This window comes from Carlito syrichta, unplaced genomic scaffold (assembly GCF_000164805.1).
Source record: "Carlito syrichta isolate Samal-C Ts95f unplaced genomic scaffold, Tarsius_syrichta-2.0.1 Scaffold303164, whole genome shotgun sequence".
In the NCBI taxonomy this organism is placed as follows: domain Eukaryota; kingdom Metazoa; phylum Chordata; class Mammalia; order Primates; family Tarsiidae; genus Carlito; species Carlito syrichta.
The window spans coordinates 86,284-107,617 of NW_007247260.1; the positions used below are offsets into that span (position 1 = coordinate 86,284).

The 21,334-nt window shown below is 48.5% G+C and overlaps 1 protein-coding gene across 3 annotated transcripts in view; it reads right to left on the reverse strand.

The window, feature by feature from the left end:
- The window catches only part of LONRF3 (LON peptidase N-terminal domain and ring finger 3), a 35,609-nt gene extending 16,074 nt beyond the window's left edge, over positions 1–19,535 (reverse strand). The window contains exons 1-6 of one of the 3 annotated variants that reach the window (XM_008057944.2): positions 17,258–17,868; positions 15,751–15,869; positions 11,667–11,789; positions 7,474–7,629; positions 4,058–4,325; positions 3,204–3,294 (exon numbers count right to left, since the gene is read on the reverse strand). In XM_008057944.2, the coding sequence (XP_008056135.1) occupies positions 3,204–3,294; positions 4,058–4,325; positions 7,474–7,629; positions 11,667–11,789; positions 15,751–15,869; positions 17,258–17,393 (893 nt within the window). In that variant the 5' untranslated portion in view covers positions 17,394–17,868. Of the gene's footprint in view, positions 1–3,203; positions 3,295–4,057; positions 4,326–7,473; positions 7,630–11,666; positions 11,790–15,750; positions 15,870–17,257; positions 17,869–18,560 lie in introns of those variants that run through there. The other 2 variants (XM_008057942.2, XM_008057943.1) reach the window with 2 other exon arrangements.
- Between the last annotated feature and the right edge of the window lie 1,799 nt (positions 19,536–21,334).

The window sequence follows — 21,334 nt, forward strand, 5'->3', positions numbered from 1 at the left end:
CCAAAGGTGCCACTCCACAGCAGCCCCAGAGGTGGCCCCTAATGGCTAGGGTGTCCTTACCAGGTAAATATCAAAAGAGGATTTTCTGCCACTAAAGATTGAGGTGCAGAGTTCTGAAGTGCTGAAGTTTGGAGGTAACATCCCTCAGCAGAGCTCTCCCCACTCAGCAAGAGAGACTTGGAGATTGGAAAGGCCCTGATTCATGCACCCTCTGATTATGGTTACATTCATTCTTTTCACCCTTTTTCCTGTGGTACTTTGAACCTGCTCCTCATTTTCTCTCTAGCATCAGAATATATAAATTCACACTCTATCTTGTCTTTCTACTGATGCAGCATTATGGGACTGGATTTTATTCTAGAAACTTTCACAAGTGGTACAAATGTCTAGTTTCATGACCCAGCAGATCATTTGAGACTTATCTTCACTCCTAGACCCTCTCCCCCAAAGACACACAAGGTTAATAAGAGAACCAAATAACAATCCTAACAACAATAAAAAGAATAAAAACACTAAAGAGAGTTAGAAACAGGAGCTTTTTCAAGACTATAATACTCTAAGCTAAAGCATGTGCATGAAATAGCCTCTGTCAACAACTAATGTCTAACTCAGAGACAAATCCTGTTGGAAAGGAAACTACATGCTTCTGGCCAAAGGGTGCTGGCTAAGAGCCTTAAAATAAAATTTAAAAAATACTTTCTAGATTTGGCAGGTTTCTTATCACCACAAAGCAATGAGAGCCCAGCTATAACTTAGCAGCCTATGCAACAGCTACTGCAGACAAAGGTAGGCTTTCGTTTTTAAAATCTCACTTAGAAGAGGGGAACGGGATAAGGAAAATAATAGCTTTTAAATTCATTGTGAGCCAACTATAAGGGGATCTTATCCTCTTGGTGTTTATTTCTTGGACCAAATGAACCCTTCTCCAAAGCCCCCTGTTGAGATCAGGGACAAACAAGATGAAAGGGGAAAGCAGAGAAAGAGAAACCAAAGAATTTAAACCTCAGAATCCTTAGACCTTAGAGAAAACACACACAGGCTGAGCCTGTATGTTTGATTTTGTGTCCCCTGGATGTTGGGGGGTGTTAAAGAAGATAAGTACAACAAAAACCTGGTCTCTCTGAGCAAGCCAAATCAAGCCTGCTCCACAGCTCCCATCATGGGCTCAGAGCCACAGTGGCATCACCTGTGGGGGTCCATTTCCCTGCTTGGAGCTCTGTCTCATACCTTGCCTTTGCTATGACACACCTGCCACTCTGTTGTGAGGGAGTAAGGGAAGTTACGAAGGGAAGTGCTTATATAGTCCCTCACCCTAGCCCATTCCACCCAAACAAACTCTGACAGTATACAGAAGGCTTGCTTTGAGTGCTTCTTCAACCATCTGCTGAACCATTCGTTCTCAGATCTGCCCAAGTTTATGAGCAAATCTGATAACTATAATTCTTTAAGAGAAATAAAAAGTCCATGTTTCAGGCAATGGCTGCCTTACTTATTTTTAATCATATGACAAAAGTCATTCAGAATACTAATGCATGTAATTCATATGAGAAGCATATGTGCTTGTTAAGGTCAAGAAAACACCTGAGGAGTCTCTACTGGCTGGATCCCACTGCCTGGTGTACCAAAATATTCTTCTGACATCTCTTCTGTTGGGTCAACCATCACCTTAACAATTTTTGTGTAAATATGTTAGCCTCCATTTTTATTGAGATGGGTTCTCCCTCTGAGGTGCAGTGGCACAATCACAGTTCACCGCAGCCCCAATCTCCTGGGCTCAAACGATCTTTCTGGGACCTCCTACTCAAACGAGTAGCTGGGACCACAGGCACATGCCATCACACCTGACTATTTAAAAAAAAATTGTAGAGATGAGTTCTTGCTATGTTGCCCAGGCTGGTCTTGAACATCTGGGTTCAAGCAATCCTCCTACCTCAGCCTCCCAAAGTTCTGGGATTATAGGCATGAGCCACAGCATCCAGCACTTAGTCTCCTTCCTTCCTTCCTTCCTTCCTTCCTTCCTTCCTTCCTTCCTTCCTTCCTTCCTTCCTTCCTTCCTTCCTTCCTTTCTTTCTCTCTCTCTCTCTCTCTCTTTCTTTCTTTCTTACAATGAGAACTACAAGATGCTGCTCAAATAAATCAATCTTAGTCTCCTTTTAATGCTCTTTGGGAAAACACATTTGAGACACATTTGAAAATCTGCTGAAAGCTCTGGATCTTGTCATGGACCCACACACACACACACACACACACACATACACACACACACACACACTTACATACAATGTCAAGGTATTCATAAATCTACTAGAATCTGTAAATAGAACCTCCTCAGGGGTTCATGGACCTACCTTTTGTCTACAAGGAAAAAGATAGTTAACAATTATTGAATTCCTACTATATGCCATACACTATTCTGTTAGACAGATTTTCTTAATTAATCATAACCATTCAATAGGGCAGGTACTACCGTTCTCTAGTTTACTGATGAGAAAACAGTGGCCAAGAGTGTCACCTGCTTCAGGTCAAACAGCCAGTAAGTAAAAAAGTCAGGGTTCAAACCCTTTCCTTTCGGTCACTAAATCACAGCTGTGAAATAAAACAAATGAGAGTAATTCTTTAAAATGTTATATGGTTAAACACACTATGACCATATCATCTTTGTTTTGTGGGAAAAAGTGGACAAGTGAGTAACTTGCCTCTCCAAAGATCTGAGAAGGCAGAGATGATGTGGCATTGGTTGGAGGGAAGATGCTTGGCCAAGTAGCCCAGGCATAACACAAGACAAGAGCCAGTCAGGCTCTCCACTCAGCTTCCAAAGAACAAGTCTGCAGCATTGAAAGTAGCTCTTAAGTTTTGAGTTCTTGATCCAGTAATTGAGATTAGTTCCAGGGTCACAAACTTAAATACCTCTTGGGACCAGGAAAGCAATACAAATGTGAGATGTGGTCTGGTATAAGGCAGTGGAGGGGAGTGGGACTGTGGCCAACTGGAGAGAGGGTGTGCTGTCTCAAGACATTCCCAAACAAAAGACGTATTCAGCCTGTGGGCCATCCATTTGTGACCTCTGAGTAGACCTTTCCCTTCCCACTCTCCAGGTATTTCCAAGTCAGGAGTCAGGAATGCAGGAAGTGCAGTCTGTGGGCAGGCAGGTCCAGACACTACAGAGCAGAAAACATCAGGCAGTGACAGTACGTATCACATACCTCATACACAGGGAGCATTCAAGGTCAGATGCGTCGAAAGATGCTAGTGGGATGCTGAGAGCAGGTTTGGACCCCTGATTAGCAGGAGGATCTGTGATGTAGAAAGGAATGAGTCAGAGCTAGACAAACTTTGGTTTCACGGTGACAAAAGAACCCAATTTGTTTTTCAGTTTGCCACTCCCACCATCTCCCAGAGAGTTGATTCAGTGGCCACCTGAGCCACTGAGAATAAGATGCCCTGAAGTAGGTTCTCAGAGGTTTCCGGCAGCCCCCATAGAAAGAGAAGTGCAAGTTAGGGAATGTCCCAGAGCCCTGGGGACCTCATTCAAATGCAACGGGCACCTCACTCAACAGCAGAAACAGCAGCAACTCCATGGACTGAGCCAGGCCTTCAAAGCTAAAACTGAATCTTGGCACTGCCAAGCTCTCTTGGAAAGATATCAAGCTGCAGCTGCTGCTTCTCAGTTACCTACCTATGGGGACACAACTGGGGATGAGCAGGCCATGCCTCACTTTCCCTCATCTTAGATTCAACCAGGAAGAGGTAGTGAAAGGTTGGCCTGGAAGGAAGTGGCACCGTCATAGACATGGAATGTCATTACTTGGTATTATGCCTGACCTGTTGCCTTGGTTTCCCCCTATAATTATTATAGAGCACTACAGCATGCTAGAAACTATGTATGATCACACAAAAACCTCCCAGCAACCCCTGAGGTCATACAGTTGGTAAGTGCCACAGCTGGGTCACATACCCAGAGCCTGAGGAGCCACCAGACAGAGGGGAAGTCACTTGTATATATTGGTGAGCCCAGGCATCTCCTCCAAACTACTTTCTCTCTGGGTAGAGGCAATACCTTGCTTAGAGGCTTTATTAGGCATCTCTGTGTCTTCTGGGGATTCAATTTGGCAATGTTTCCTCTTCTTTTCTTGGCATTTGCCAGTCTTAATGGAGGCAACTTTTGGAGAAGTAGCACCCTGCTTTTCCTCCTCATCTTCTTCCTGGTTTTTCATGTTGTCTTGTTGACCGTCTGCTTTTACTTTAGCTGGGTTCATCAGGTTGCTGCCATTTTCCCTGGCAGCTGCTTCCTCCTGACTAGAACAATGCGGGAGCTCTGGATTTTCCTGGATGAAGAAAGGGCTAAATATCAGAATCTTCTTGGACCAATATTGTTCTCTGATATTCCTACCCAGAGGGGACAAAGAGAAAAATGCATAGCCCTGGTCCCCACACCTGATCATACAGTGGACCCACAACCCAACTGGTAGGCAGTCATAAGGCAAACTTTTCACTTCCTGTCCACACAGAATCTGTGACAAAGGCATGCCCAGCTTGGTTGGACTCAGGGAATTTTCCTAGGCAAAAACCGAAAGGTATGTAAGCAGGGAGGCCCCTTGGACCATGATGAAAGCGGGAAATGCAAAGAATAGCACCAGTTCTCCCTTCTATCCAAACCATTCCTCAGCAACCACTTGGGGGAACCAAGGCATGCAGTGAAGGTAGATCCTGTCACTTAATACTTCTCACCCTCATGGCCATTCATGGTCATTTGAAATCCCCAAATCTTAACTCCAAAAGGACTTTTGGTAGGGTTTTGGCACAGGTCTGTTCACAGACCTGCTAAGTCACTTCATGCTCCAGAGTTACATGTTACACTGGTCACATATTTTAACTAGATTTTGGCTTAAAAGCCTGTAAAAGAGAGAAAATCATCTGGCAAAAAAAAATCAATAATGTCTGTAGTTTTTTAAAGAACTTTTGCCTAGGAGAGAGATATTTGAAAATGGATCTAGCAATAAATCCAATGATGTGTTTATGCAGATTAAAACTGGAGAACCCCTCTCTACTCTAAACCCATAGTCCACAGGTCAGAATGTTCATCTTGTTGTTTCTCTCTCTCATCCCCTACCAAAAAAAAAATAGTAGACAGATGGAAAAGGGGAGCATACAGTTAGGAGAAAACAATGAGATGAGGAGAAAAGGATGTAGGTTTTCTCAGTCTCTAACCTGGGGAGTTCAAGCTTTCTCTAGCACTAAAGCAATACTGCAACCTCGACTTTCCATGAGCCCAAGGCATTGTCCACACAGGAACATACTGCTTTGCAAAACAAAGTTTGGGTGGAAATCCAATCCCTCTTCCCCAGCTGGCTCACACTGGAAAGCCAGGACTGCTATTTTTCTTCATTTTGGATTGAGCTGCAATTAGAAGTCACTCCAGGCACTTTGGCTCAGTATTAGCATTCTCAGTCACGTAATAGTCTCAAACAATTATTGAAATCACTAGGGTTCTCTAATTTCAAGAGATACTCAGAATTCTGCCTTTTAAAATTTAAGCCAGGCACACCTGCATTTTATTCTTTCTCCAGAGTAGGGGGAGAGGCTGGGAAAATGTTAGAGTCCAGGGCTTATACAAGAGGGGAACCCCCCAAAAACAGAATTTATTTGTTAAAAATTGTGTATTTATTTTTACATGTTTAGTCACCTTTCAAGTACTCTCTGTTTGATGCAATACACCTATCAAGATGCTTTTTCCACTGCTCAAAATAGTTTTTGAACTCATCAATTTTGATGCCTTTTAGTGCTTCTGCCGGTTTTTGTTTCACCTCCACATTGGACAAACATTTCCCTTGGAAGACTTTGGTCATCCAGAGAAACAACAACAACAAAAAGTCGCTCAGGGTGAGATTGGGTGAATAGGGAGTGTAGGGCACAGGCATCATGTCGTTTCTAATCAAAAACTGTTGAACACTCAGCACAGTGTGGACAGGTGCGTTGTCATGGTGGAAGAACCAGTCACCTGTTTGCCACAACTCAGGACATTACTCCCGCAAATCACAACAAAACCTTCTTATAACTTCCCTGCTTGACCATTTGATCTGGAGGAACAAATTCTGAGTGTACTACAAGGGGTCCACTCTACAAAAACAAAAAAATAATAATAATACCAGTTTGGGGCTCTTCTCATATACAGGGGAAAAACATCAGGTACTCTGCCTTCCAGGCTGAACTTCTGAGCCCCAGCTTCTGCCCACTTACCCTCTGCTAGCAAAGCCAGGGCTTGAAGCCCATCTCTCTGTGTTCTGTATAAATATCTGTCTTCCTCTTAACTCAACGTTCTTTCTGCATAAATATCTGTCTTCCTCTTACTCAACGTTCTTTCCAACATTGTCTTCTCTGATACAAATATGATTTGGAAGTCTATCTATGTGTAAGACATAGTGCAGGGATATGAAATTACCTCCACTTGGGAATCAAATGACATTGTCTTTGTACAAAGATCTCTGCTGGCACTCAAAGGCCAGCAGCTTGAACAAACAAAAAGCCAGAAAGGAGCCGGGCTCGGTGGCTCAGCCTGTAATCTCACGCCTTTGGGAGGCTGAGGTGAGTGGATTGCCTGAGCCCGCGGGTTCGAGACCCGCCTGGGCAGCGAGACCTCATCTCTACAATAAATCAAAAAATCAGCCGGGCGTGGTAGCGCGTGCCTGTAATTCTGGCTACTTGGAAGGCTGAGGCGGAAGGATCGCCGGAGCCCAGCAGGTCGAGGCTGCGGTGGCCGGGAGCGGCCACTGCACTCCAGTCGGGGCGACAGAGTGAGACTCCAACTAAAAAAAAAAAAAAAAAAAAAGCCAGAAAGGGAAGGTTGTCAGGCCCTCTTCCCAGGCTCAACCCTGAAACCTATAAACCCATCCCAATTCTATCGTTCAGGGGCAGTGGGCCAATTCCTTTCTAGTTCTATCAAATCTCTCTCTATCTTGACTGGATCTTACCAGTAACTAAAAAATAAATGTGTCCTAGCACTTTGGGAGGCTGAGGTGGGACAATCGCTTAAGGCCAGAAGTTTGAGACCAGCCTGGGCAACGTAGTGAGATATCCACTGTCTCTAAAAAAAAATCAAAATTAGCAGGGCATGGTGGTATGCACCTGCAGTGCCAGCTTCTCAGGAGGCTGATGTGGGAGGATTGCTTAAGCCTAGAAGTTCGAGGTTACAGTGAACTGTGATCACGCCATTGCACTCCAGCCTGGGCAACACAGTGAGACCCTGTGTCTAAAAAAGATAAATTAGATAAGTAAATAAGCAAACTCTAGGACCATGCGTGAAATTCACAGTTATATCTTTAAGAAGTAACCTTCTTAGCAAAGCACACAACCACCAATGGCTCCGTTTATTCTTTATCAAGAACTAAAGTAGGAGAGGTGGGGCTCACTCCCCATGTTTGCCCACAAAACAGCCAAACGAAGCGTCACGAGCAAGCTGGGTGAGTTGAGTTTTACCTGTGACGACTTTGGTAGATTATGGCTGGTGCCTTCAGTAGTCATTGACTCTACATGTTCCTTTAATCTAGGGTGAGGTGCCAACAGCTTCAGGATATCAGGAGAATGTTCCTGAGAATGCCCCGGGACTGATGGTGAAAAGAAACTAAGGAGAAGCTGTGACATAAAACAGAAGACTTCACTACATAAGTCTCTACAGATGCTCAGGTGAAGGGGGAGGAGCAGGCGGGGACAGGGGCACAGCTTTGAGGGCAAAACTCCAGGAAGGAAGCCTTGGACCAGTGTCCCCTGATATATCAGGGCAGGAGATCCTTGCTCCAACCTGCATCAGAATCACCTGGAGCTTATGAATAATCCAGGTTCCTAGTTCCCGCTCCCATCTCCCCCAGGTCTAAAATGTGACCTGGGAACCTGGATTTTGAAAAGGCACTACAGATGCTTCTGTTACCTAACCAAGGTTATGAGCCACCACTCTGGGGCTATCATTCCATAGAAATATCTGCAGTGGGATTTAAAAACTCATCTAGGAGGAAAGAGACAGAGAGGTGAAGTCAGGAGAGAAAGTTCAGTGGGGGAACCTGGAGTCATGTCCATAATACTTCGGTGGGTAGACGTCTACAAATGTCTCCTAGGTTCCTAGCTGTTTCTTTTCTCTGTCTACCTGTCTTGCTCTCTCTCCCCACCATCACCCCTGGATCTTCACTCCCTTCAGAGCTGGGAACCTGAGCAGTAAAATGTTGGGAAAAGCAGGACCCAAACTTCCTCCCTCTTCTCCCAGCCTTCCGCCTCCCCCATTCTGGCCTTCACTTTCCAGAGAATGTCAGGTGAAGTTCAAATACTGAGGGCAGGCAGGTCCCAGTGTCTTGCTAGTTTCCCTTGCAATGGGATAAGATGGGGGGTAGAGTGAGAAGAGCCAGAAAGAACTGGGAATCAAAGATGTGCATTCTAGTGCAGGCTGCATTACTAGCTATCCACATTCTTGCTGCATGTTCCCCTTGTGCCAGCAGGTATTATGAATATGTATGCATAGACATACATATATATAATGTCACATGGAACAAAAGGGGGACAGGTCACTAGGCATCGGAAACATGCTCAAGTGTTTACCCTCCAGTAACCCCTGCAGTGTTTGGAGGCCCACTAAAGAATGCTCCACCCCCCTGTTCAGGGTGTACAGTTAGAGCATAAATTGATAAAAGGAATACAACAGAACACCAAACTCTAGTCGACTTTATTCTCTTGCTGGCTCCCAGTAATTTCTTCATGATGCTCCTTCAGATACTAGCACTTGCCATGCCCTAGTCCTGCTCAGCCTTCAAAGCTCAGTTCAAGTGCTACCTTCCCTTCCTACTCCAGTTTCCCTGATCTCTCCTGTCCTGTCATGTTCTCTACTGCATCATCATTTAGCATCTTAGATGATACCATCTTACATTATCCTGGAATTATGTCACAGATGTATGTCTTTTTTTTTTTCAGGCAGATGGTGGGCTTCTGAAGGGCACATAACAGATGCCCAATAAATACTCATCACATGGGATGGAATTAAATGAAGACACTTATCCATCCCAGAGCTCAGAGAGAGGCCTAGCATTCAGGTCCAAAGTCCTCAGACAGATCTCTATGTTGCCCTCCAGCTCTGGGGAACCCACCTCCCAGGTAGGTGTTGTCAAAGGGGTGAGATGGGGAAGTATTCACAATGCTCAGGGCCATGCATGCCAGATTTCAGAGTTGCCTCCTCCACGGGAGCCAAAGTTGGCCCTCAGAAGCCCTGCTGAGTGGCCCAACAGGACCAAACCAGTTCTGAGGCAGTCTCCCCAGAATTCTCCCAAAAAGAGCATGTGGCAGTCACACAGCATCCCAAGGTACAAGGATGAAAGGATGGAGGGTGGCAGGAAGGAAAAGAAGGCTGAGGGGGAAAGTCATAGGAAACAAGGCAGAAATAACAGCAGCACTTCCCTACTTTGCTTCACTGCCTAAGATCTCTCTTTAGGCCTTCTCAATAGCTTTGTAAAACAAAAGTTGGGGTCAACTCTCAGTGAGAATGATTATTCCACATGAATGAAAGTCAATTTCATTGTCAGCCTTGGAAAAGCACAATAGATCAAGAAGCAAAAAAAGAATCTGAAGTAAAAACAAACATTACAAAGAAACACAGATCTGTGAGTGCTAAGGAAGCTTACTGATGCCAAGTGAACCTGGACCATCTCTACCCAATCTTTAGCCCTGAAACTGGAATGAGCCAGTAAATAAGTACAGGACCCTCAGTGTTCTTAAATGGCTGCCATGACCTCACCCACTCAGTAGAAATTCCCCCTCTAAATTCTTGCACTTGCTTCAGAACTCCATAACACTCAACACGGGCATACGCTCACTTGTATTTTCTGGCATTCATATTAACAAATGCAAGATCATAACTTCCTTGAAAACAGACTGTGGCTTATGAGATCTCCAGAGCTTTGCACACCTTGCCTCATCCCATTAGGCAGGTGTGGAAATGACACCAGCTGGTCTGTAAAAGCAGACTGGAGAGAGAGGTCAGCCCAACTGATGATACCGGAACTTCTCAGGCTAACTAGGGAATGAACAAATAGGAGTTAAAAAAAAAATCCAGCCGGGTTCAGCGGTTCGCACTTTGGAAGGCTGAGGCAAGAGGATCACTTGAGCCCAGGAGTTCGAGGCTGCAGTGAACTATGATCACACCATGGCACTCCAGCCTGAGTGACAGAGAGAAACCTTGTTTTTCAAACAATGTCTATCCTTGGGCCTGAGAGACCTGTCTCTGTTGGTCTTTGAACACTCTGTCTCCAGAGTCAAGGTTCTTCTAACTGCCTTTGTCCATCTCAGAATTGGGTAGTTTTATTGCTACTTTTGACCCAGCCTCACCAGTGAGTGCTGAGACTCTGGACATATCCTTCTGGGACAGCATGATGGTGGAGCAGCTAAGAAGCCAGGCTTTGGCAGCAAAGTTGGGTTTGAAGCTTTCCAACCACCCCTAGCCGCATGACCTTAGGAAAGCCAGCAAGCTTCAGCTTCATTTGCCCCATCTGTCACGTGGGAATAAACCATACTTACCCTAAAAGGAATGCTGTAGGATTTAAAGTATATCTTCCACATAAAGTACCTAGCACAGTGCCTGTGGCAGAGGAAATGCTCAACGAATGTTAGCTATTATTACTATTCACACCACAGACTACACTTGGGATTTGGGGAAGTATCCACAACTTGAAGCAATTCTTCATGCCCTGTGCTCCCCTCTACATACCCAAACCAATTCAAAGCAATTTCCTAGAAAGAAAATCTGTGAGAGCCAGAAAATCCAGAGCCTAGATTTTCCTAGCTCATTGATTTTGTTAAAGATTCCCTTCTAGAGCCTTCAGAAACTAGTTCTGTCTCTTGCTCACTTTTGTCCACTGCTCTGCCAAACCACATTGGGGCCCAGAAGTGAATGGGGCCAGGGCACAAGGAGGGTAGAGCAACCACCGATTGTCACCATTCAACTTCTAGGTCAATTAGCTAGACACCAGGAGAGTAAATTGCAAAACAATAAGCAACAACGTCTGTGAATTGAGGACGCTCGAACCTTTGCTCATGCTCTCAGTGTTTCACCATTTTTTTTCCTTTGGAACTGCATTCTACTGGGACCTAAGAGTTGGAATGACTGGATTACATTGTAATGGTCTCTGACTGGCATTTGTGAGACTGTGTTTTATTTCGAGAAGGAGCTGAAGATTGGAGTTCTGTGTACCAACGTCCCTTCCCAGGAGCTGGCTGTCCTGGATGGCTGGTGAAACTGATTCAGCCAAAGAAAAGTTACGTAACTGCAGGCAGCCCCACACTCCAGATCAGTCATCAACAGTCAGAATCTCCTCCATGATCCTCAATCCTTATGTTAACTTACATGGTTTTGGTTTTCATCCCACTGACAATCCAGACCCTGAGTCAAAGAAGCAAGAACATTCCTCACAGGCTCCTACAAAAAATGGGAACTGCCCAATCTGATTGTACACATCAGGAGGATGGTGTTTCTGAGCAATCAATTAGCACTTGTGTCTCCCTCTTGTCCCCTTAACCCAGGGAACCACTCACTCAAGACCTCAAATGCCAGGGAGGGCAGTATCCTTACTCCCCTCCCTAGAGAAGACACATTAGTGCAGAACCATTAGGTGGCTGGACCTGATGTCATTTCAACTCACCCTCTGGGCTTCAGATCTTGCTCTCTTGTTCTTCCCATCGAGCGACACACAATAGAGAAACTCCCTTAGTGCTTCTTCCACCTTACCCAGGGTGGCTAAGGCTTGGGCTTTTCTGAAGTGTGCCTGGAAGAAAATATGAACATTCAGTCCCATTTTATTCACCTTGTTAGTACTGCTACTGTTCATAACATTCACTAAACACTGACTGAACACTCACTATTGTGCAAGATGTTTTCAAATGACTTATCTACAGCCCTAAAACATAGCCAACTGTTTTGAATCCCATTTTTAAGAAGACAAAATTGAGACCCAAAAAAGTAGCTTGCCCAAATTAACACAGCTGATAAACTGGGGAATGAGGGTTTGAACCTGGGACTGACTGATACCAAAGCCCATATTCTTTTTTGTTTGTTTTTGAGTTTGGGTCTCTCTCTGTCACCCAGGCTGGAGTGCAGTGGCGTGATCACAGCTCACCACAGCCTCAACCTCCTGTATTCAGGTGACCTTTCCATCTCAGCCTCCCAAATATCTGGAATTACAAGCACATCACCACAACTGGTTGATTTTTTAAAAATATATATATTTTTGGAGAGATGAGGTCTCACTATGTTTCCCAGGCTGATCTCAAACTCTTGGGCTCAAGCAATCCTCCCACATCAGTGCTCCAAAGTGCTGCCAAAGCCCATTGGCACTGTGCCATGCTACCTCCTTTCTGCCCCATCGTCGAATGGAGGTACCACCAAGTGTCACAAGAACCCCCATCTAACCACATGCTAACCAGCTTTCAGGGTCTTTCCAGCTATGCTTTCCTTTGAACTAGTCTGTCATGCAGGCCTAGTCCTCAGTAGTAGCTTGAGTGAACACCTAAACTTACTAATCATTTTTCAGAAGAGGCCCAAGAGAAGGGACAAAGGTAGTTAGTGGCAAAGCTGGACCTAGAACTGTGGTGCTAGGACTTCCAGAATCTTCTTCCCCGCAAAGCAGACTGCCTTTCAGATAGCTAAACAGGGGTTGAGCAAATGATTTTGCTCATGGGGGCTCAGCTCACTTCTACTCCCTCACCACCTCTCTAAAAAGTAAATAATAACAATAATAATATATAAAGAAGTTTCCAGCTTCTCAAGGTCCAGCCCAGCTGCCCTGGGAGAGACATTCTAAGGATAGCAGATGAGCATCCTGGGGAAGAGGGATGAAGAAGAAAGGAGGACGGGAGAGGGTTGCCTTCTCTGTGTGCCTTGGGATGAGTTAACCACTTGCAACTTGGCTTGGAGGGCACTTCACTTGAGTCATCTAGACTGTCCCTCCGTGGCCTACTCCCTACTCCCTTTCCTCCTCATTGACCCTAAGTCTAATTTAGTAAATGGAATGATTTGGGTTGCAGCTGCTGGAAGGATCCCTGCCTCCCCTTCTAACATGCCTATGCAGGTCCCAGAGCCCTCAGGCTGTGGCCCGGCTACAAGGGCTAGCCAGAGGCTGCCTTCTTAAGCAGTGGTCCCAGTCCCAAACCTCTGGGCACCTCTCTCCATGTCCCCACCTCCTTCTGGAGTTGACATATGTCCCTACCTCCTTCTGGAGCTGATGTATGAATGCTAGTGTCCTCCCTTGTTGCTCCTCCCAACAGTGTTTACCAGGGACCTTCTGAAGAAAGGTTTGCATGACATCCCAAAGCAGCTAGAGGGGATAAATGTTGGGAGACTGGAGAGGCCTCTGGGACCCTACTAATCATACCAGGTCACAAACCATAAATTCTACCTGCTCAGGGCAGTCAGTCAGCTTATCCCACCAAGAGTGGTATCACCTGCAGGGTATGCTGAGTACCACTGAGCCCTGGCTGGCTAGCTGGAATACAGCTGCCAGGTAAACCTCCTCCCTTGGGGCATTTTGCACAAAAATGGTGGGAAATATGCAAATTGAGTGTGAGATAGTTTTGAAGTATATGCATCATCAGTTCAAGCATTCTCTTAGCCAGCCCCCAAGACAATAGAGTTCTCTCATCGCTGCCCCCACCACTTAACCCAACACTATGGAGAAGTAAAACTCCTGTTTAATACTTCCAGCAACTCTTCCTTTACTGGGGAATCACTTTCTCCATTTCATCCAAAATGTTCCACTGCTTTCCAGTCATGCTTCCCATCATGCTATCAAGGCCCTTAGCCCTAGGCCCTAGGCTTGGCTTGAGAGTAGAAAGAGTTGCAAGAGAAAGCCTCTTACCCCCAGGCAGCTCCATAACTATCACTGCTACAAGGCCTGAAATGCCCCCTCTGAAGTTCCTTTGAGTTAAGATAGTGATGACTTGTATTAAACTCTGAATATGCTCCCTGGGCAAGAGAACATACTAATCCATCATCACTCATGAAAACCTTCTCATGAAAGAACATATAAGATTCACCTGACACGAACAACAGAGTGTATAAGTCCACAATGCTGTATCTGAAGCTCCCAAATACCCTCAAATTTTGATAATTCTAAGTGGGACCTGAATATTAATCACATTGCACAAAGGAAGGAGCAACAGTCACTGGGCACAGGCAGGGGAAGAAGCAGGGGGCATGTACCAACACAAAGGGTACCTGGTCTCAAACCAGGAGAAGTGAGGGCCAGCAGGAGGCCCAAACTTCGCCTGCATGAAGCCTACTTGTGTAGTTAATCCTTACTTGTATTCCACATCTCTGTAATAGAATAAAAATTTTAAAAAATTCTTATAATCCAATATTTTCATAAACTTGGCATCAAAATTCATTAAGTGGAAAAATCTGACTTAAGTTGATGTAAAGTGTTTTAAAATAGTTGTCCCGCTTAGTATGACTTTTCATGTAATTTGCTGCAGAAATTGAGTGTTTAATTATGGGGGGCTGTCCAGAGCTTACTGAGGGTATTAATAATTTAGGGTCTTTCTAAAATCTAAAACACTCTGGATTCTGAATACATCTGGTCCTGTGGGATTCAGATAAGGGTTTGTGGACCTGAACTTGGATAAGTTGGTTTTCCAAGAAAGGTAGCCTTGGGTTGTGTAACGAGAGCTCTTCACCAAGACCCAGCAAGTTTTATAGCTTGCAGAATGTCCTCTAAGCCTTGTTCACTTTTAACCCTCACTGCATCCCTATGAAGCAATGAGGGCAGATAACAAAAGCTTTGCTTTGCAAACAAGAACACTGAGGGTTCAGAGAGTGAAGCCATGGGAAGTCCCCATGGTCACTTAATTTACAAGTATTAGGGCACAGACTCAAGCCTAATCTTCCACACAAAATATTGGCATGTGGTTTAGGGGCAGTCCTGAGCCCAGTCAGAGATGCAGAAAGTAACACTTTGCATCCTGACATCCTGGGAGATGTCTAGGCTGTCTTTCTCTCCCACCCCTCCCCATGTGACCTAAATGTTCGGGGAATACCCACAGGCCAACTGACTATATTAAGGACTTGAAATGGCACAACTATGGTGTGAGTGTGAGGATCTTGTCAAAGAAAGCTGGCTAAGTTCCCAAGGAGCCTGGCTATCAGTAGAAGTTCAAGAGGGCCAGGTCAGCAAAACTTCTCCCATCTTTCCCCTTCTAATGTCCTTGGAAAGTGATGATGGCGGTGGTGGTGGTGGTGGTGGTGGTAGTGATAGAAAACATTTATGCAATCCTGTGTTTTAGGCACTGTTCGAAGCACCTTACATATATTGGCCCTTGTAATCCTCATAGCAACTCTATTAAGTAGGTGCTTTGAATAGCTCCATTTTACAGATGAAGAAATGAGGCACTGGAAAGGCAAATAATTCTTCCAAGATCACAAAGTAAAAGTAGCAGAACTGGGACATAAATCCAGGCAGTCTGGCTCTCAAGTCTATATTCTGGAGAGTCACGAAACCCAGGATGCTCTGCAGGTCGTCTGTTAAAGACTGAATTGGGGAAGAATCCAGTTCCCTTGCAAACCTGAGTCACCTTTCGCTAACATAGCCCTAGCTCCTTTGCCAAGACTTATTCCTGTTCTACTTGAGTTCTAGTACCCCTACCCTCCATCCCCTGAGAAGCAACCTTGCAGCCCTTCTTGCCAATTTTTGTCTACAGTCCAGTCCCTTCCCATCTCTCCCATCACACACTCACCTTAAAACCCATTGGGCGGAGCTTACATGCTATTTCTGCATCATGCAGTGCATCCTCATGAGACTCCAAGGTGAAATAAATTTGAGACCGGTTGCTATAAAGCAAGTGATCATTTGGAGCTGCCAAAACGAGGGAAAAAAGAAAATAAAACTCTTATTAATGGCCCCCAGGATAAGCACATGATAGTCCTCAATGAGGATGGACCTTGAGCAAATGACAAGTTAGTTAGGAGTTTTCTACTGGGGATTCAAAGGGTTAGGTTCCATTTCCAGTCCTAATATTGCCCTACCTTCCGCACCCCCAGCCACTCTCGGTCTGAGCTTCCCCAATTGCCAAGAAGTCATTTTGTCTCCCTCTCTCAGGCAGTTTGTTAGAGGCCCTGTGGTGCCAATGGTGCATCAGAGACTTTGACACCAAAGATACCCTGCCACCCTGCTTCATGGCTACACATGACTAATGCCTAGCAGCCTGGTTTCTGAGTGAGGTGTCACCAACAAGGAAAAAGACCAGGGAGGAAGGAAAGAGAGGAGGCCAGAAGTTATCCCTTTCTGGACCACCAGGAAGAGAAATCCAAGTTAGTCTTCTAGATGGAAGGGACTTGGTCATATTAGCAACATGTCTGTCGACAAAGCCCAGTACATAAGAAGCTTCCGTGAAGAAAATGAAAATACATTTACAAGGTCCCATCATGTCATTACAGAACCTAAACAAGGTTTCTGGGAATAAAGTGAGGCTGGCTCTCACCAGCACTCTGAATCACTAGATGCCAGAGCTGGACAGGCCTTTAAGATCATCTGGCTTGACCAATCTATTCTTCAGATGGGGAAAATCAACCCCAGAGAAGGGAAGGTGTCTACTCAAGGTCACAGCATTTGCTGGTTGGAACCACTGATAACTGGTCAGACTCTGAAGCTCTGAAGCTGGGATGAGGGGCAGTTTTCTTTTTCTGAAGGTGGGTACAGTACTTGGAATAATAAGGTACACTGGCCATCTTCCAGAACACAGATATTCTTTGTTGGGAAGGCTCCTTTCCTCTTAAAAGGGCGAAGCTGGTCTTCTTGACATTTTCACCCTGATTGCTCCCAGAGAATTAGCAAAGGTGCAAGGAAGAACCTCCAGGGTAGTGGCAGCAGTAAAGGAGGAGGGAATGGGAAGGGGCTGTCCTGGCAATAATGAAACCTGACAGGAATGAATCCTCCTTTGGAGATTTGGACGTAAGTGGCCTCCACCTATCCCGTTCATATTGCTGTATTCTTCTTCAAAGTCTGGGCTTTGATGGGTGTTTTTTCCTCCCAGGAGTGTGCTGAGGGCTTGCTTGGGTATCCACTACTTGCTCTTAAGACATTAGCAAAGAGTTTCCCATCTTTTTTCTGCAGCACACGCCAGCCTGGTGGCAGCTTGCCTGGGACAGACAGGGGTTGGGGGGGCACAGGAGGGAGTCCCCCTCTCCCTCAGCTGCCATCTTTGCCCAGAAAGCCCTCATTCCTTCCTCCTCCTCCCCCATTACCTGTTGCACGCTTGGGTGGAGATTCAACAAGTGGAAACTCTGGCCCACCCCCTCCTTCACCCAGCAGACTTGGACCCAGGGCACCCTCGGATCCCAGAGCCCTGACGGCCCAGCCCTGCTGCTTCCTCCCTGGCATGCCTCGCCAGACACCGCGCCCAGCCGGCTGCGCTCCTGGCAGCCTGCCCGAGCTGGGCAATACGGGCTGGCGGCTTTGCGGCCACTTCCTGGGTCCAGGAGTGGAGAGTCGGGGAGAGCGGCTCCCCGCCCGAGAGAACTCGGGGAGCCTAGTTCAGCCGGAGGTGTGGGGCTGCCCACATTGCCCTTAAAGCTGCAAAGCCCACCCAACCCTCCTTCCCAAGCAGCACTGGAAAGCAGGACAGAGGCGTGCCCCATTCGTAGGCAGCCCGCAATCCCCGGGGATCCCCAAGCAGTTGTCCCGGCCTGGTGGGGTTCACAGGTTTGAGACGAGGGCACAGGCTGCGGGCAGGCGGCGGCGACGGCGGAGGGGGGCATCTATTTCAGCCGAGGATCGTGTGATAGGAAGCGGTGACAATGAGTCACAGGGCAGCGGGGTGCGAGCGCTCCCCTCCCCCCGCACACGCTCGCGGGATGGTTTCCGAGGCGAGCGTGGCCCACTTCGGTTACCTCAGCCGTTACACAATCCCGCCCGCCCGCGCGGAGGAGGGGCCGCCCGGCCCGGGCCGCTCGCGGCCCTTATGCAACCAGTGCTCTCCTGACCTAATTCCACGCCGGACCTACCCCACAGGGAGCCGCGGCCCCGGAAGGGACAACTCCCGGCGGCGGGAGCAGCAGACGCAGGCGCCGACCGGACATCTCCTGCTGGCGAGAGCCCGGAGGAGCCGGCGCGAGTGTGGGAAGGGTGTGAAGTTCCGCTCCTGGTCGGGAAGGTGCGGGCAGGAGCGCGAGGGTGTCCAGGCGTGCAGCGGGCAAGGGACAAGGAGCAACAGAGGGATCAACTGAGACGGTGACATCGAGCAAGATAGAAACAGAGTGACAACGATGTGAAACGACGGAGAAAAAGAGACAAACAGGGTGACACAGACAGAAACAGAGACGGGAGGCACAGGAACACAAAAGCTAACAAGAGTCGCAGAAAAAGACAAAAAGCAACAGAAAGACAGAAACAGAGAAAGGCAGCTACTGCGGTGAAGATAAAGTCAGAGACCGAGCCCCTGAAGTCCGCCCACTCACATCGGCCACGGGCCACCGGTCCCCGCACCCTCCTTTGCCCCATCTCCCTGCCAGGTCCCCTCTCCCGCCCCCGACGACGTGGGGGGCTCACCCAGCCTAACCGCCTCGTTGTACTTGAGCAGCGCCGCCTCCACCTGGCGCTCTCGGTACAGCCGGTTGCCCTCGTGCCGGAGTTGCGACGCCCTCGCCGGGCCCGGGAACAACTTGCCGAGGAGGCCGCTGAGCACCACGTTGACCCGCAGCGGCGGCGGCGCCTGCTGCCCAGCCCGCCGCGTCCCGCGCGCCCTCCCCGTGGCCACCATCAGCGCGGAAAGCTTGACCCCGCACAGCGCACAGCGCCGGTCGGCTGCCCGCCCACGTTCCAGGCACAGTTTACAAAAGGTGTGGCCGCACGACAAGGACACAGGATCTGATAGAAATCCATGACACTTCCGGCACTTAAAGCCGTCCCACACCTCGGTGGCCGCCGCGGCCGCTGCCGCTCCTGTCTCTTCTGCCGCCACCGCGCGGCTTTCAGCGCTGCTCCCGTCCGGGGGCGCCGGCCCGAGTGTCTCGCCTTGCGGGACGTTCTCTGCCAGGCAGCGCACCAGCTGCTCCAGCTGCTCGGCCACCAGCTGCTGCCGTTCTGAGAGCTGTCTGTACACCTCGAGGGCTTCCCGGAGGCGTCCCCCGGATGCCAAGGCGTCGGCTTGTGTGAGCAGGACTTTGCACTCCGGCGTTGGGGTCCTCGGAGGCCGCTCTTGCTCGGGCCCCCGCGACGGTAGAGGTGCGGAGCCCTCTGTAGCCTCCTCCGGGTGGGAACTCGTGTTTACACGGGCCGCTGATGCCACCGGCTCCGCCGGCTCTGTCAGCTCTAAGTTGTTGCTGCCTACCTCTGTAGGCAACCTCAGCATCTGTTCGGTCTGTACTGAATCCATAGACGCAGGGAAGAGGCGTCTAGGGACCGGGGACACGAAGCAAGGAGTGGCGGCTGGAGGAAATCGGGGCTGCCACGGCCGCTGTGCCGCCGAGCGCTGGTCCCTGCCGCGCCTCCGGGAGCTCCATGCCGGCCGCCCCGCGCCGCCTAATAACTGTCTTGTCTCAGCAAAGTGTTATATAAAACGGCACCACGTGACGCACCGCCACACTGCTCATTGGCCGGCGGCGGGGAAATTGTTACAAAACCAGACAGTTTTGTAACAGTGTTGCGCTTGCTTCTTTTGGCTTCGCTTTTCTTGGCTTCTTTTTGAGGTTGTTTTTGTTTACACGCTGCCTTATTTTCCCCTCGCCACTTGGTTCCTATTCCCAGTGGAGGGGGGAACTTAATATCTTCTCTCGGGCTTCCTTGTCTCCAAACCCCACCCCATCCCACCTCCAAGCGGGCCAGCAAACAGGTCCCCCCTGCCAGTCTCTAACTAGCACAGCCCCCAGCCCTCCCAAGAGAGGCCGGTACCCCGAGGCGCGCGGTCCACGGGGTCTTCTAGGACGCCAAAAGCTCTCCCTCTTGGGGGCGACGGCTGCTGTGCGAAGGGAAGCAGGTGTAGAGGAGTATTCACTAAGTCCAAACCCCTCCCTCCCCAGACCGTGAACCCTGGGACCCCCGCCCCGGTTCCTCGCCTTCTCCCGGGAGCCTCCTGAAGGTGGTGAGTGCGGTTTTCTGAGCGTGCTGGTTCTTCTGTGCCGGGAGCGTCTTGGAGCAGCGGGAGCAGCGGGTCCAGCGGGCGCAGAAGTTGGGCAGCGCTTGCTGGGCAGAGGGACTCATAGAGAAGATGCGCTTGCCGGCTCCGCTCTGGTTGGGGGAGACGCTCCGCCTGTCCCCTTCCTTACTTCTCGCTTCCCCAACACCAGAACTAGCGCTGGGGCTAGCTGCAGGCGACCAGCAGGAGACGCGTCCGACTCCAGGAGCCTCCAGCAGCTGGAAGGGCGCGGCCGGGAGTACATGGCCTGCTTGGGTTGGTGGGTGCTCTGGGGGCATAGGAGAACGGCAGACAGAAGACACGAGCTGAGAGCGCTACTCTGCAGAAAGTCCGCGAATGCTGGCACAGCCTTGGCGGCCGGCCAAGCGGCCTCCAGGTTTGCGGCACCTGAGCGTCTAGTTCTGACTTAGGCGCGTCACGGTGGGGGGCTGCGCGGGAGTGGTGCCGCTGGGCTCAAGCCGTGGTGACCCCAATAGCTAGGGGTCCTCAACGGTGGCCAGCACACTTCCAGAAGGCCAGAGTGGTGTTTGTCTCCCTCCCATCCCCAAATTTAGGACAGGAGCCAAGCGGACAAATGAGCAGACAGACTTAGAGACCTAAAAGAATAGTGCACTTCTCTAAAAGAATAACGCGCTGCTCCAAGCAGGAGCTAGGCTTGCCTACCTCAGTCATGATGGCAGTGTCAGAGAGCGGCCCCGGGGTCCTGAAGACCTGCAAGTAACTCCTGCTGTGGCCACTTTTTTTTTTTTATAATCGATATTTTTTATTATGATATTGTGGGGTACAGTTAAGGGTTAGGTATACAAATATGCTTCGTTCAGGCACCCTTGTTGATAAAAAGGTGTCTCCACGTCCCCAGACAGATATTTACTGCTGTGGCCACTTTTAAGTTGGGTGACCTTGAGCAAGGCACTTGAACTCTGGGAGTCATCATTTCCTCTTTTGAATAAATGATAGCTGATCTTAGGTGGGGTTAAGTCATGTTTCAGAGCTGAGGAAGGCAAGCATCCTTGGGGCTTTGAATCTCCTTAGGTAGTTAAATCCACCCTGAATCAACACCAAGGTCCTGGAGAACAGGTACTGTGCAGCGAGCCCTGAGAGTTTCTCTCTAGTAAGACAGAACCAGAAGAAAGAATCAGAGAGGAGAAGGAGAGCAGCACGTGGTGGGGGGGGGGGGGGGGTGGGGGGA